This window comes from Arvicanthis niloticus, chromosome 8 (genome assembly GCF_011762505.2).
Source record: "Arvicanthis niloticus isolate mArvNil1 chromosome 8, mArvNil1.pat.X, whole genome shotgun sequence".
In the NCBI taxonomy this organism is placed as follows: Eukaryota; Metazoa; Chordata; class Mammalia; order Rodentia; family Muridae; genus Arvicanthis; species Arvicanthis niloticus.
In genome coordinates, this window is record NC_047665.1 from 86,178,231 (window position 1) to 86,192,954 (window position 14,724).

At 49.5% G+C, this 14,724-nt stretch overlaps 2 protein-coding genes across 11 annotated transcripts; one reads left to right on the forward strand and one right to left on the reverse strand.

Moving 5' to 3' along the window:
• Window positions 1-355: 355 nt before the first annotated feature.
• On the reverse strand, window positions 356-9,314 carry Ccdc159 (coiled-coil domain containing 159). 8 transcript variants are annotated; one of them, XM_076939767.1, is made up of 13 exons: window positions 9,175-9,313; window positions 7,835-7,938; window positions 7,497-7,723; window positions 5,929-5,962; window positions 5,250-5,338; window positions 5,092-5,173; window positions 4,167-4,362; window positions 3,589-3,656; window positions 3,430-3,506; window positions 3,005-3,126; window positions 2,726-2,808; window positions 1,795-1,893; window positions 356-450 (listed from the first exon to the last, which is right to left on the reverse strand). In XM_076939767.1, the coding sequence occupies exons 1-13, from the start codon at window positions 9,183-9,185 to the stop codon at window positions 437-439; spliced, it is 1,206 nt and encodes a 401-aa protein (XP_076795882.1). In that variant the 5' UTR covers window positions 9,186-9,313; the 3' UTR covers window positions 356-436. The 8 variants fall into 8 exon arrangements, with proteins under 8 accessions (XP_076795882.1, XP_034366155.1, XP_076795883.1 ...); XM_034510264.2 differs by lacking the exon at window positions 356-450 and adding an exon at window positions 457-1,625 and having other exon boundaries at window positions 9,178-9,314; XM_076939768.1 differs by lacking the exon at window positions 356-450 and adding an exon at window positions 457-1,625.
• A 153-nt stretch (window positions 9,315-9,467) lies between these two features.
• Tmem205 (transmembrane protein 205) lies at window positions 9,468-14,165 on the forward strand. Of its 3 annotated transcripts, none has more exons than XM_034509667.2 (4): window positions 9,468-9,603; window positions 10,550-10,658; window positions 10,754-10,917; window positions 13,825-14,165. In XM_034509667.2, the coding sequence occupies exons 2-4, from the start codon at window positions 10,559-10,561 to the stop codon at window positions 14,128-14,130; spliced, it is 570 nt and encodes a 189-aa protein (XP_034365558.1). In that variant the 5' UTR covers window positions 9,468-9,603; window positions 10,550-10,558; the 3' UTR covers window positions 14,131-14,165. The 3 variants fall into 3 exon arrangements, with proteins under 3 accessions (XP_034365558.1, XP_034365557.1, XP_076795886.1); XM_034509666.2 differs by having other exon boundaries at window positions 9,592-9,614; XM_076939771.1 differs by lacking the exon at window positions 9,468-9,603 and having other exon boundaries at window positions 10,550-10,568.
• Window positions 14,166-14,724: the final 559 nt, after the last annotated feature.

Sequence of the window (14,724 nt, forward strand, 5' to 3'; positions counted from 1 at the left end):
GTCCATGGTCTGGACCTGCGTGTCTAGGCTGGGCAGCCCCCCGGGCTAGAAAGAGGGGGCGCCCACGCTTCTCCCTCACCCTGTCTAGGCCGCCGCCGCCTGAACCCTCGCTTCCTCTAGACAGTCCCGGCGTCGCAGAACAGTCAGACAGATCGCTGGTCAGGCAGGCGGACACCGAGATGAAGTCTGGACCGCCGGACTTGCCGCTCCGCGCAGACTCCGTGGCCGAGGCAGGGGCGGGGCCACAGGGTGCCTTATTTGTATAACCCAGTGGGGCGGGGGCACGAGCCATCATTTGCATAACCCAGTGGAGGGCGGGCCCAAGCCTCTTGTTAGCCAGACAGACGGGGCCACTGGGTTCTTCATTTGCATAACACAAATGGGCGGGAAGTTGTTAGCATGTCGGGGCGGGGCTATTAGCGCTCATTTGCATAACTCAATGAGGCGGGGCTGGATGTGTAGGCAGAAATTAGAAGGGAAAAGAATGGAGATAAGAGAGTAAGGACTAGAAAGGATTGGATGAGGGAAGAGAGCAGCTCAGCCTCTTCAAAAAACACCCTCTGGTACGCCTCTCCCCATTTGGCCTCCCAGATCCATTTTTGTGTTTGAGACAGGGTCTCAGGCAGCTCAAGCTCCTCTCCAGTTTTCTCTGTCACTAAGACTAGCCTTGAACATTGGATCCTCCTGCCTCCTTTCTTTGAGTGCTGGAATTTCAGACCTGTTCCACCACATCCGGTTTGTATGATGAGGTTGGAACGCAAAGCTTCCTGCATGCTAGGCAAATATTGTCCCGAGCTGGGCAGTGGTGGCGCACGCCTTTAATCCCAGCACTTGAGAGGCAGAGGCAGGCGGATTTTGGAGTTCGAGGCCAGCATGGTCAACAGAGTGAATTCCAGGACAGCCAAGGCTATACAGAGAAACCCTGTCTCGAAAAACAAACAAACAAAATGTTGCCCTGATTCTGTGTTTTTAACTTTTTTTAATTGCATTTATTTGCTGGGCAGTGGTGGCCTCATACCTTTAATCCCAGCACTTGGGAGGCGGAGGCAGATGAATCTCTGTAAACCTGATGCCAGCCTGGTCTACAGAGAGAGTTCCAGGACAGCCAGGGCTAGAGAAATCCTGTCTTAAATTTTTTTAAATTACATTTATTTATCAGGATGTATGCCAGTGTGTGTTTATAGGTTGGAGAACAACTTGCATGAATCAGTTCTCTACCACAGTGAGGGTCCCTGGGATCAAACTCAGGTCATCAGACTTGACGGCGAGTGCCTTTACCCAGTGAGCCATTTGCTTGGTCCACTTCTTTGTTTTTAAGACAAGGTCTCCTGTAGCTCAGGAGACCTGTGTTAACTTTAAAGTGATATGCCTATTTCCACCTACCTCCCAAGTCCTTGGATCACATACCCAACTAACCCACCCTAAATCTTGTCTCACTGCTCACACATCCTCAAAAGTGCCCAGTCTCTGCATCCTTTGAGATAACAGAGTTATCTGGGGTTGGCATGGAGAGGACCCCAGACTCTTGAACCAGCAGGTGCAAAAGTCCAGGGTGGAGGAAGATCTCAGCTAGTTTATTTTCTCTCTGGAGGGGTCTTCAGGGCAAGCAGTCCCAGCTGCTCAAGCTATGGGGAAAGAAGGTAGGTCGTGGTCTGGTTTGAACCAGGAAAACTCAGGGTTGCCAGCCAGGGACCAAATGCCCAGATAGAGTGCCAGCCTCAAGGCCTACACACTGAGGGACTCACAAGTGGGCCAGATGGTAAGGGATAGAGAGGGGCTGAGTAGGGTCTGTACCGGGAGGGTAGGATCCACTCTTGCTGAAAGGTCTCTCCCAGTCAGAATCGGAGTCCCAGGAGGGGCACTGAGAACTTTGGCACTGGTGTCCTTTCTGGCCTGTGGGAGAGACATGCCATCCTGGCCCTTCAGGTCCTCAATATAACCCTTTAGCAGTTTCAGAATATGGACTCCACATCCCTTGAGATGAAACCACACTGATTTATGATCCAGACACCCACATCCCTTAGGTGACCCAAAGTAATACCAAACTATATCAGTGACCCTTTAAATGATCCCTTTAAAAGATCCTATAGAGGGCCAGAGAGGTGGCTCAGTGGTTAAAAGTACTACTACTTGCTCTTCCAGAGGACCCAGGTTCAATTCCCAGCACCCACATGGTGGCTCACAACTCTCTGGAACTCTAGTTCCAGAGGGTCTGATGCCTTCTTCTGGCCTCTGAGGCACCAGGCATGCAGGCAGTGTACAGATACATGCAAAACACCTACAAACTAAAATAAAATAAAATACATCTAAAAAAAAAATCCATAGAGCCAGGAATGGTGGCATTCATCTGTAACCCCAGAATAGAGGAGGAGGAAGTAGGGGGGCTAGGAGTTCAGGTCATCCTTAACTACAGAGTAAGTTTAAGTTAATCTGGGCTATGTGAGACTATATCTCAAAAAAAAGAAAGAGAAAAAAAAAAAAAAAAAACTCACAGATCCTAAATGTGACCCCAAAGTAACTTGTGCATGAAACACCCAGGCTGGTCTTGGGTTTGAGGTCCTCTTTCACCCACCCCCTAATTTCTGGGGTTCTGCCTTCTTCAAAATCTCAACCAGTTTCTCAGATATCCAATGTAGCCTTGGAACCCCAGGCTATGTGACCCTCCAAAGGTGACCTCATACACATACGGCTGGGAGTGACCTCTCCCATTCATTCAGTCCCTCACCCCTGAGATTGGAGGCCCTGGGTCTGGTGCCCATGGACAAAGCAAGGCAGTCGATGGAGCTCTGCAGACTGTGAACAGCAGACCTGTGGGGAGACAGAGAGACAGGGGCCCCAAGAGGTGCTGGGATATCCAGGGTACCCCTGAATCAGAGCTAGGGACAGAGCGGCTGAGGAAGGGATGATTCCTAGAAGTAAGAACCAATTGGGTTCCAGATGCAGCAGGTGGAGAGGCAGGTTAGAGGGTTAGGGGATCAGAAGTCACACCGGAAGCTAGCCTCACCATATGTCACTCAGCTCCTTCTGGAGGTCATCCTTACAGCAACCACTGCCTTCTGCGGGCACCCCTTCAGCCTCTGGCCATGAGGATGAGTCAAATGCCTGCTGCTTCATCTTGGTAAGAACCTAAGGTTCCGGACGGGGTGGGAGGAGCAAGTGATTAGACACTCAAGTGATGATGACCGTAGGAAACGGAAATCATGATGTAGCACTTCAATTCCAGGTTGTATTGAGAGTATGGAATCCTCTGTGAGCAGAACTACGAAGAGGCAAATCGAACCCGGAGAGGCAAAGTGATTTGCCCTTAATCACATAGCATTAAGTGGCAGAGCGGAGCTTTGCCTCCTAGAGTCCAGCGATGGAAACTGGAGGAAGTGCCCCCCCCCCCCCCCGCCCAGTATCCCGCAGGCACTCACTTTCTCCGCTCACCTTGCGGCACTTCACTTGTGTTTTTTGCATCTTCTGGATATTCAGGAGATTCTCTGAGATCTCATCCTCCTGGTCCTCTGTTGGGGAAGAGGGGTCAGTGAACAGGGGAAGCGGAGTAGCCCCACACCCCTTCCAGGCTGTGAGCTTCCAGGAACTCACGGAGCTTCTGATAGATGAAAGTCACCTCTTCCCGCACCAGCTCCAGTTCTTCCCACAAGAACTTCTTGCTGAAGGGAGAGAGGAGCCTAGACCCACACCCCAGGCCCATTCCCCAGGGCTCCATAGCCTCCCACGCCCCCATCTGCCCAGCACAACAGCCAAAGACTTCTCCCACCGTCCTAGCTCCTGCCAGGGCATCTTGCTCTACGAGGCTCCACCCAGTCCCAGACTCCGCCCACAGCCCCCGGGCTCCATCCTCTCACCTTTCAGTCTACTTTCTCTTTCTTACCTGGATCTTCCCAAGGTTGTCTTCAGATTTTTACTCTCCAGCCTCTCTGCCTCCCTAGTCTTCTGAATCCCTGCCTCCTTCCCCATTCCCCATCAGCATGCTGTCTCTTCTCCATAACCTTCTAAGTCTCTTAGACTCCTCAACACCCACTCTCTGGCCACCTATATTCTCTGAGCGTCCTTTCCTGTCCCCGTGTTGTGTCCCCAAGCCTTCCACTCCCTGCTCTATTAAGAGCCTTCAATGGTGCCCTTTCTTGAGACCTCCACGCTGCCCTCCTGCCCACACCCACCTGTCCCGGATCTCCTGGGCCAACAGCTGCAGGCAGCGAGTGGTACGGGCCCGTTGCAGCTCCTCACCTTCCTTCAGTGTCTTCTGCAACTCCCGCAGGCCTTGAGCCAGAGCCCCATACAGCTCCTGTTGGCCCTGCTCTGTGCTCCACTTACGGCCATCTTTCTCTCCTTGGCGGCTCGTGGGGTTCAGCACTTCTGTAGAGGCGGTGGGATACTTGGCTTTATTTTTGTGTGTGTGGATCTATGTGGATCTACATGTTCATATGTTTGTACAGGTGTGTGCATAGGTATACAGGCTGCGTGCAGGGTAGGGAGGTAATTCTTCTCCACATCATCTTTTGACGCAAGGTCTCTTACTGAACCTGAGGCTTGAAGGTTCGGGTAGACTGGCTAGCAAGGGAGCCAATAACAGAGCCATCTCCCGGTCTGAGAACGTTTTTAAGTTTTAAGATTACTTATTTTTATTTTATGTGGCTTATGTTCTGTTGATGTTTTGCCTGGTGCCCCTGGAGGCCAGAAGAAGGTGTCCTATTAGCTGGAATTGAAGTTATAGAGGGTTGTGGCTACCACGTGGATCCTGGGAACAGAACCTGGGGCCTCTGCTCGAGCAGCCAGTGTTCTCATTTTTTGTTTCCCAGGCAACTCTAGTCAACTCTCTAATTAGATAACCTTGACTAATCCTCTTGTTTTGTCTCCCACACCACCTGGTCCAGTCTTATTCCAGGCTGAAGATGGAACCCAGGATTTCATGCATGCTAAGCAAGTGTTCTACTAACTGAGGCCCAGGCCCAAAAGGTAGACAACTGATGTGGGCCTGAGGCTAGCTTTGACCTCAGCTTTTAAAGCCTGTTTTGACCTTGACCTGGAACTTATTTTTCACTCACCACAAACTTCCTCAGACCTAGGCCTCTGTCTCACCCTCACCTTCAAGCTGCTGGATCTTGATCTGTTGTAGACAGCTCTCCTTCTCCAGCATGGTCACAGAGTGGTTCAGGAACTCGAAAGCCTGGAGGGACAGGAGGTGAGGCCCTGGAGTGGGGAGGAGGATGAGAACAGGGGTGCAGAGGGTGGAGGGGACTCACCTTGCTCTGAGCCTGCAACTGGGTCCTGAGAGACTCCAGTTCACATCGCAAGAGCTTCTGAGAGTCAGGAATTAGCATGGTGTTCTTAACTGTGGGCAGAGGCAAGCATGAGCCATGGCTGAGGTAAGATCAGGGCAGAGATAGGGTCGACAGAGGAGGGAGAGGGGCAGGCATAGAGAAGGAGACCCCCTTGAAGCATTTAATGAGCATGGGCCTTGATACTGGAGAAGAAAGTAGAAAGTGGTCCTGCAAGGTGGTTCTGTAGGTAGGTGCTTGCCACTAAGATAGGCGACTTGAGTTTGATCCCAGGGACCCACAAGGTAGGAGAGAACAAACCCTGGTAAGTTGTCTTCTGATTTTCTTTTTCTTCTCTCTCTCTCTTTTTTTAAATGATTTATTTATTTGTCTTATATGTATATGTAGCTGTCTTCAGACATGCCAGAAGATGGCATCAGATCGCATTACAGATGGTTGTGAGCCACCATGTGGTTGCTGGGAACTCAGGACCTCTAGAAGAGCAGTCAGTGCTCTTATCCACTGAGCCATCTCTCCAGCCCTATCTTCTGACTTTCAAATGTGTGTCATGGCACACACTCTCAAACACAGGGAGTAAATACAGAAGTAAAAATTAAGTAGGGATAGAAACCCAAATGTCTTTCCCCTCCAGTCTCATGCTCACCTTTAATTTTGGAAGAGCTGGGCTCCAGGGACTTCTGGGGCAAGAGGAGAAGAGTGTGATAATGTATCCTTAGATAGTTTACCTTATTGTAGCCCTACCCAGAGGGTGGGGCAGGAGTGGTTCTCCTGAGTTCTGGTTATCTCAAATCAGGCAAAACTGTGTCCTGGGGGCATTCATCCATGACCCCTACCCCAAAATTTATCATCTGCACATGCTCAGAAGTGCACTTGTGTGCCTCATCTCTATGTCTATGGGATGCTGGGTTGATCGTGACAGAAAACAGATACCAAGCTGTCCCTGGTTTGACCTTTCTCTATCGGAGTGCAAGACACCAACTACAGCAATGTCTATAATAAACACCATTAGCACTTATTTGAAATACCACAAACTGTTGTTTGTTTGGGTTTCTTCGTGCAGCTCTGGCTGTCCTCGAACTCACTGTGTAGACCAGGGTAGCCTCAAACTCACAGAGATCTGCCTACCTCTGCCTCCCAAGTGCTGGGATTAATGGTGTATACCACAACCACCCAGCCATAAGCTATTGCTAAACATAATCAGCCATACAGAGACACAATTTTAATCACTAGTATGAGTCTCACAACAATAAGAAACCATATATATATAAAACCAAGCAAAACCAACCAAACAACAACAAAAAACCCACAAAAAGCCAGATATCCTCATGTCTGAAGAGATAGTTCAAGGTCTTTCAGAGGCCTAAGACTTGGTCGTAGTGGTCCACCACCACTTAAAACTCTAGCTCCAGGAGATTCAATGTGCTCTTCTGGCCTCCACAGACACCTTGCACTAAAGTGCACATACCGACATAGACACACACACACACACACACTTGGGAGGCAGTAGCAGCTGGATCTTTGTGAGTTTGACGCCATCCTGGTCTACATAGTGAGCTTCAGACCAGCCTTTAAAAAAAAATGCATAATGTTCTTGAAGAAGACCCAATTATCCAGGTCAGAAGGCTCACAATTAATCAGCCCTAGGGATCTAATGCCCTCTTCTAGCCTCTCAAGGAATTGCACTCATGTGTACAAACACACACACACACACACACACACACACACACACACACACACACCTTCGAAAAATGAAAGTCAAGCCAGGCAGTGGTGGCACACCCCTTTAATCCCAGCACTTAGAAAACAGAGGCAGGCACATCTTTGAGTTCTAGACCATCCTGATCTACAGAGTGATCTCCAGGACAGCCAGGGTTACACAAAGAAACCCTGTTTCAGAAAACAGAAAACAACCAACAAAGACATAATGTCTCCATCCTAGTATCCTAGCATTAAGGAAATGTAGGCATAAGAAACTGTTCAAATCCAGCTTTGGCTACAGAATAAATTCAGTCAGCTCGGGCTACAATAGACACTGTCTCATGATAAACAAGCAAAGACACACAAGTAGGAGTCCTCCAGGTCCTTCCCCATTCCCTCCGGAGGTGCTGAAACCGAGTGCACATCCAGCCCTGCAGACCCTTCCCTATGCTCCATAGTAGAACATGACAAGTTCATTCTTAGGTTAAGGAGGGTTCCCTAAGTGGGGGTAACCTTGGCTATGCTGTGATTCCTCTTCACAAGGTCCTGGTCATGATATTCATCCTTGCTCAAGTCTGAGTTGGAATAGGATGTAGCCTCATGAGACTGAAGTTCTGACTCCCACTCCTTCTGCCAGGCCAGAGACTTCACTGCTTGTTCAGAAGCAGTGTTCACAATCTCAGGCTCCAAGGTCCTGGACCAGTGGGTCATACAGTCCAAAGCCTTGTCTGCGGAGGACCCTAGGGAGACAAAGGTTTCCTTCAGGGACAAGTGAAAACAACTTGTAATTGTCAGCCCCTCCCAGGTCTCCAAATGTCTCCCAGGCTCTCCAAGAGGTGGTGAGTACTTGCCCCTCTCCTTAGCAGGCCAAGGTGTGATGGAGAGTGAGGGAGACGAGCAGAGATGAGAGAAACAGTAGTCAGAGTCCCGGGATAGGCCAGCCAAAAGAGGGTCACTGCAGAAGGGGGATGGGAGGAGCTCTGAGACCAGTCTCTAACTCCTGATCCTTTTATCCTTTAGCTATATATTCTTTTGAGACAGAGCCTCATGTAGCCCAGGCTGGCCTCCAACTCATTATGTAAGCAAGGATGATCTTGAATTCCTGATCCCGCATCTTCTGCCTCCCCGGTGGCTCGGATGACAGGCATGTGTCACTGCACCTAGTTTTTACAGTGCTGGGGATGGATCCCAGCTGCATGCTTGCTAGGCAGGTGCTCTACCAACTGAAAGCCAGCCCCAGACACCTAACCTCTTCAGAGTCTCCCCAAAGAGACTCCTCAGAGATGTTTCAGCCAGAATCTCCTCAGTTTTGGCAGACCTGGAAACCAGACAAAAGGGAAACCCAAACCCAGACTTCCACATAGACATGAGGCCTTGGCGGACCGGAGAGAGCAGAGAGCTTGGTGGCATGCCTGACATGACTGGAACCCCAGTGACCAGCTTGAACAACTCCATAAGGTTGTCCTCTGACATGTGTGCCATAACACATGCACACTGAAGACATACCTCACGCACACACAAGAATAACAAGGTTTATATTAACATAAAGTAGTTACACGCCTTTAATCCCAGCACTCAGGAGGCAGAGGCAGGCAAATCTCTCTGAGTTCAAGGAGGCCAGCCTGGTCTACTTGGTGAGTCTCAGTCCAGTCAGACTGTCCAGGCAAGAGACCCTGTCACAAAAATCTTTTTAAAAAAAATATCTTGAGAGTTGGTTAAGCTGCTTTTCCTGAGTACCCAGGTTCAATTCCCAGCACCGCTATGGTGGCTCACAACCTTGTGTGTCTCCAGTCCCAGAGGATTTGATGCCCTCTTCTGACTTCTGACTTGTACATATGTCTGGGCACTGGGCATGAAAGCAGTGCCCTATATTGGGCTGCCCTGATTTACACAGATTTAGCCCAGTGCTTGTAAACAAAAATTTGTTCTAGAAAGTCACCTGAGGACCACAGATAACCTAGAAGATTAGACCGGGAAACGAAAGAGGCATGTCTGAGCTTCACTGCCAGAAGGCCCCTAACTGTGCCAGCCCTCCGCCAACCCCAATTAAATCTTCTGCTGTCCCCTTCTCCAGAGAATTCTTCGAACGAGGGGGCGTAACCATTGCTATTAGCCCTGCCCCTTGTTCTGTCAATCTAACACCGGGCCAGTCTCCCGATGCCCTCTTCCATCCCCACCTACTACCGCATACCACCTGTTCATGCTCTCCCATCAGGGACCACGAAGCCAGTCCCAGCTGTGACGCTGAAGTTTTGATCCCCTGGGGACACCATCGTTGGAAAACGCGGGGAGGCCAAAGGTGGAGTCACAGAGAAGGGCGTGGTCCTCCCTTAAGCCACGCCCGCTCGCTCCGGGTCGGGCGCGGAGCTCATTGGCGCCTGCGCATCTTCGGTGTGACTGGATGAAGTTCGGAGAGGAGATGGCCGGATGATTCCGGCAAGCCAACTGGGCGATCCTTAAGTGGGCGAGTCCAGAGGAGTCAGAGCTGTGATCTTATTGGCTTCTGGTTGGCTGGGAGGTGGGGCGAGGCCTGAGGGGCGGAAGAAAACCTGGGAGCTCTCAGGCAAGCAGGAGCTACGCAGAAGCTGCCCGAGTTTTTGGTCCCTACTCCTGACCTCGGGTGCGCCTATGGTGGGGTCATATGGGCGCTCCGGGGGTGCCTTGGGATGTTCCTAGGATATCTCGGGTTGGCGGATGAGGGTTCTTAGATGTCTGCAGAGCTAGGGTAAACCCCGAAGACCTAGGGATGTGAATTTGAGCTGCTGGGATTCAAGCTTTTGGGGTGCAGTGGACAATGGGGTTTAGAGAGAGCCTTTTGTTCTAGAATTTTGGTTTTGAGACAAGGCCCTATGTATCTTTGGTTGGCCTCCAACACCTGCCTCTCCTATCTCTACTTTTGTGCTGGAATGACTGGAGAGAGCCAGAGCCCATTTTATGCAGAGCTGGAGATGGAACGCAGGGCTTCCTGCACGTGAGGCAAGCGCCCTGCCCGCTTAGCCACCGGCCCAGCTGGAACCTGAGATGTTTGTTTACTTATTTATTTTGAGATACTCGCACTGTATCTCAGGCAGTCGTCAAAAATCAGTGATTTTCCTGCATCATCCTCTGATATGTTGGGATTACAACTGTGAATCACCAGGCCAGTTTCTATGTTTTTAAACGCTTTTTGTAATCTTTTTCTAACCTTGAGCTAGAGAAGTGCCCCCACCCCACCCCCACTCCGTCTTTCAGGTGTTGGGGATTTACCCAGCCTTCATGCTGGGTGACATTGTTTATTTATTATTATTACTATTATTTTGCAAGTACGGAGTGAGAAGAGAATGTGAGGCCAACACCAACGCAGTCCCCGACCTCAAAGTCACAATTCCAGCCCCAAGCCTGAGCTCAGATCGACTGGGCTTGAGATTGTCTAGGGTCTACTTTGGGTCTTCCAACTGCCATTGCCAGTTTGTTTTTTCTCCTCTTTGCACCAGTGTGAGGCTGCCCCTGTGCACTCTCTACCAAGGCCTCAAAGCTAGGGGGCAAAGGTTGAAGGTTAAGCTGAGTCACCTCTGCTTCCTTCCCAGGGCGGCAGAATGGAAGAAGGTGAGGACCCAGGAAGTCTGATTAAAGTGATCCACTTGCTGGTCTTGTCTGGTGCCTGGGGCATGCAGGTGTGGGTGACCTTTGCCTCAGGTAGGGACCCTCCAACCTGTTATTTAGGGTGAGGACTGAGCGGGAGGGGGATCCGGAAGTGTCCTAAAGAGTGTTTGTGGCCCTCTGCCTCCCAGGCTTCCTGCTTTTTCGGAGACTCCCGCGACACACTTTCGGACTTGTGCAGAGCAAGCTCTTCCCAATCTATTTTCACGTCTCCTTGGGCTGTGCCTTCACCAACCTCTGTATCTTGGCACCACAGCGAGCCTGGATTCACCTCACACTGTGGGAAGTCAGTCAGGTATGAGGATTTGAGGGTCCCCAAGACTCCAGTGAGCACTTAAGGAGACTTTGTTTAATTTCAGTGTGTGTGTGTGTGTGTGTGTGTGTGTGTATGTGTGTATGTGTGCATTCATGTGTACAATCATAGAAAGAGAGACCGGGGTTGATGTTAGGTGTCTTCCTCTAACATTATATATATTGGACTTTTGAGACAGGCTTTCTCTGTGTAGCCTTGGCTATTCTAGAATTCACTCTGTAGACCAGACTGGCTATGAACTCAGAGATCAGTCTGCCTCTGCCTCCTGAGTGCTAGGATTAAATGTATGGCTGCCACCACCTGGCTTATCTATTTATTTTTGTTCTTCTGAGACAGGATCTCTCTACAGAGCCCTGGCTGTCTTAGAACTCACTATGTAGACCAGGCTGGCTTCGAACTCACAGAGATCCACCTGCTTCTGCATTCCAATGGCTGGGATTAAAGGCTTATACCACCCTATCTAGCTTATTTATGTTTTTGAGACAGGATCTCTCATTGAACCTGAAGCTCTAGCTGATTTGGTCAGAGAAGCTGGCTGGAAATCTCCAGGGGATCCTTCTAGCTCTGTCTCCCCAGCATTGAGATTACAGGCATGAGCCTCCATGCCTGGCCACTCAAAATGGAACTGAACTCAGTCTCAGCAAGCAGTATGCTCTCTTAACTGATGAGCCATCTCTACATCTCCAAAGAAAGGTATAGATAGCTTAGGCTAGCCTCAAACTTGTGATTCTCCTGCCTCCACTTCTTCAGAGTAGCCTACCAGTGTGTGCTACCACCATCTGTTCAAATGACATTGTTTTGAAAGAGACAAAGAAATGCCTCTCTTTCCTGGTGAAGACAGAACTGATCACTGGGTATCCTTGAATGGCACGCATCCTGCTTAGCTACTCCCAGCAGCCCTCTCTGTCCAGCCTTATCTTCCCCACTAGCTCCTATTTCCTCTCTGCCCAATAGCTGGGCCTCCTGCCAAACTGGAGTGACTCAGCTGAGCCGAGGCACTGACCTCAGTTCATTGTTTAGAAACTAGACGGACTGGGAATGTAGGTTTCCCCAGTCCTCTCTACACATTCCCTCAGCCAGAATGTAAGGAACAATCCCTGCAGCTCGGCCTTCCCCGCCCTCTCTCCCTCTGCTCTTGAAGTTTTTAGATATGGGTGGGTGAGAACTTCTGTGTATTTCAAGGGGAGCCCATCAGTCTGATGTGGTGGTGTACATACACACATGTTACCCCAGGAGGTGGGAGGCTGTGCCAGGGAGATTGCGAAAGTTAGTAAGACTCTATTTATCAAACAACAAAAACAAGACAGGTCTACTGGTTCTTACCTTTAGTTCCAGAATTCTGGAGGCAGAGGCAGGAGATTTTTGTGAGTTTGGGGCTAGCCTAGTCTACATAGAGAGTTCCAGGATAGCCAGGGCTGCAGAGAGAGACCCTGTCTCAAAACAAAGTGAAACAAACAAAAACAAAAAAACCAATTAAATAAAAATTTAAATAAAAAGACCAAGGCTGATATAGTGGTGAGAGGTGGAGGTCAGAAGTTCAAAGCCAGGGTCAGTTGCATAAGGAATTTGAAACTAGCCTGAGCTACTAAGATCCTGTCTCAACATGCTCCCTCCAAAAGAATAATCTAGAGATCAGAGAGGGTTATGGGTAACTGGTATTCCCCAGTTGTTTAATTCATTTCCTGTTGGTCCAGTGTTAGTTCCTTAGGTCTGAGATGGGATCACAGAAGAGATGGGTCCTATTTAAGGTTGTCTATTTTTGGGCAGGTAAAGTCAAACAACAGTTAGTGTTGTCTGTCTTAATTTTGGGGAGAAAAGATGGGTAAGCCCATCATCTCAGCTGTTTGGGAGGCTTAAGCAGGAGGATTGCAAGTTTAAGGTCAGCTTTGGCTACATAGTGAGTTTCACCCCAGCCTAGGTGACTTAGTAAGACCTCGACTTGAAGTGAAAAGAGCGGAGGCTGGCAGATGACCTGGACAGAAGAGTGCTTGCTGTGCAAACATGAGACTCAGGTTTAAGTCCTCAGCATCCATCCAAACGCCAAACACAGAGGTGGTATCCAACATGGGAGGGGGTGGAAGTCAAAGGTGGAGACAGACAGATCCCTGAAGCTCCCTGGCCAGCCATTCAGCCTAGCTTCATGTGGTGGTTCCAGGATCCATGAGACACTATCTGAAGACTAAGGTGGATAGTTTAGCAAGCAGCCCAGCCTGGTGACAATCTGAGTTGGCTTCCTGAGGGTCTACACGGTGGAAGAAGAGAAATGACTCCCTCAAGTTGTGGTCCACTCTGCGTATACATACTATGGCGAACACATATGCATGCACACATGCAAATAAGTAAATTCAATAAATTAAAAAACAGAAAAGAAAACGGTAGAAAGCCCAAAGGCAACTTCTGCCCTCCACAGAAACACATGCACCTGTGAACATGTGTTGCACACATATGAACACGTGCACCTGTGAGCACGTGTTGCACACATATGAACACGTGTACCTGTGAGCACGTGTTGCACACATATGAACACGTGTACCTGTGAGCATGTGTTGCACATATATGAACAAGTACATATACCACATCTGCACAGGAGGAAAGAGGGCAGGGTGTGTTGCTCAGTAGTAGACACACTTTGAATGAGGCCCCAGGATCAATCAGTTCTCAGTACTACAAAAAAAAAAAAAAAAAAGGTTTTGTTTTGAAAAAGAGGTTTCTGTGTTCAGGGAACAGCAGCAGAGCAGATGAAAAAAGGCCATAGGTGGATTCTTTCCTAAGGACTGCTGTTTTCAGGGAACTCTGGACCGTGAGGGTGCAGGCATGCCCTGTCTTGGGTTCCCTCAAGCTTCTCAGCCCCCTCACCTTACCTGCCTGTCATTCTGTCACTGTCCTCAGCTAATCCTACTGCTTCTGAACCTCATACTGGCCACCATCAATGCTCGCTGGCTCGAGGCTCGAACCAAGTCCATCATGTGGGCCCTGCAGAGTATAGAGAAAGAGCGAGGCCTGGGGACAGAGGTGCCAGGCAGCTTCCAGGGCCCTGACCCCTACCGCCAGCTGCGGGAGAAGGACCCCAAGTACAGTGCTCTACGCCAGAAATTCTTCCACTACCATGGCCTGTCTTCCCTCTGCAACCTAGGGTGTCTGCTGAGCAATGGGATCTGCCTTGCGGGCCTTGCCCTGGGGCTTAGGAGCCTCTAACATGGGCCCTATATGTCAATAAATGCTTCTTTGGAGATGGGTGTGGTCATTTTTTTTCACCCCAAGAGAAGCCAGGGTGGTGTGTGTGTGTGTGTGTGTACACGTATGCACTTGTACAGCACTCAGAGCCTGGTGGCATGACACATTGGAGTGTGAGCTGTTGATGTTCCAGCATGTCTCCTTTCATTGTGACATGTATTGTGTACCTTCTGTATACCTGGCTCAGTTCTAACCACTGTCCTTCCTATGTGTTACTGTAGTAACAGCAGCTTCCTGCCTCCCAGGAACAATCATATTTCCTATCCTGCTGACACTAGGAGTGACATTATGACTTCCTTTGGCTGATGAGATGTGAGCAGAAGTGGCATGTCTTTATAAGAAGTGTTTATGGGCTGGAGAGGCGACTCAGCAGTTAAGAGCACTAACTGCTCTCCCAGAGGTCCTGAGTTCAATTCCCAGCAACCACAGGGTAGCTCACAACCATTTGTAATGGCATCCGATGCCCTCTTCTGATGTGTCTGAAGACAGTGACAGTATACTTGTAAAAAACAAATAATAAATGAATCTTTAAAAAAAAAAAAAAGTGGTTACAAG

Excerpts from the sequence above, each read along its gene's own strand:
- Tmem205 (XM_034509666.2), top strand. Across the intron at positions 10,659-10,753 it reads GTGGGTGACCTTTGCCTCAG|GCTTCCTGCTTTTTCGGAGA; the intron begins GTAGGGACCCTC and ends TCTGCCTCCCAG. Across the intron at positions 10,918-13,824 it reads CACTGTGGGAAGTCAGTCAG|CTAATCCTACTGCTTCTGAA; the intron begins GTATGAGGATTT and ends CACTGTCCTCAG.
- Ccdc159 (XM_076939765.1), bottom strand. Across the intron at positions 7,724-7,834 it reads TTGGCCTGCTAAGGAGAGGG|GGTCCTCCGCAGACAAGGCT; the intron begins GCAAGTACTCAC and ends TTGTCTCCCTAG. Across the intron at positions 5,339-5,928 it reads CAGCTCTTCCAAAATTAAAG|TTAAGAACACCATGCTAATT; the intron begins GTGAGCATGAGA and ends CTCTGCCCACAG.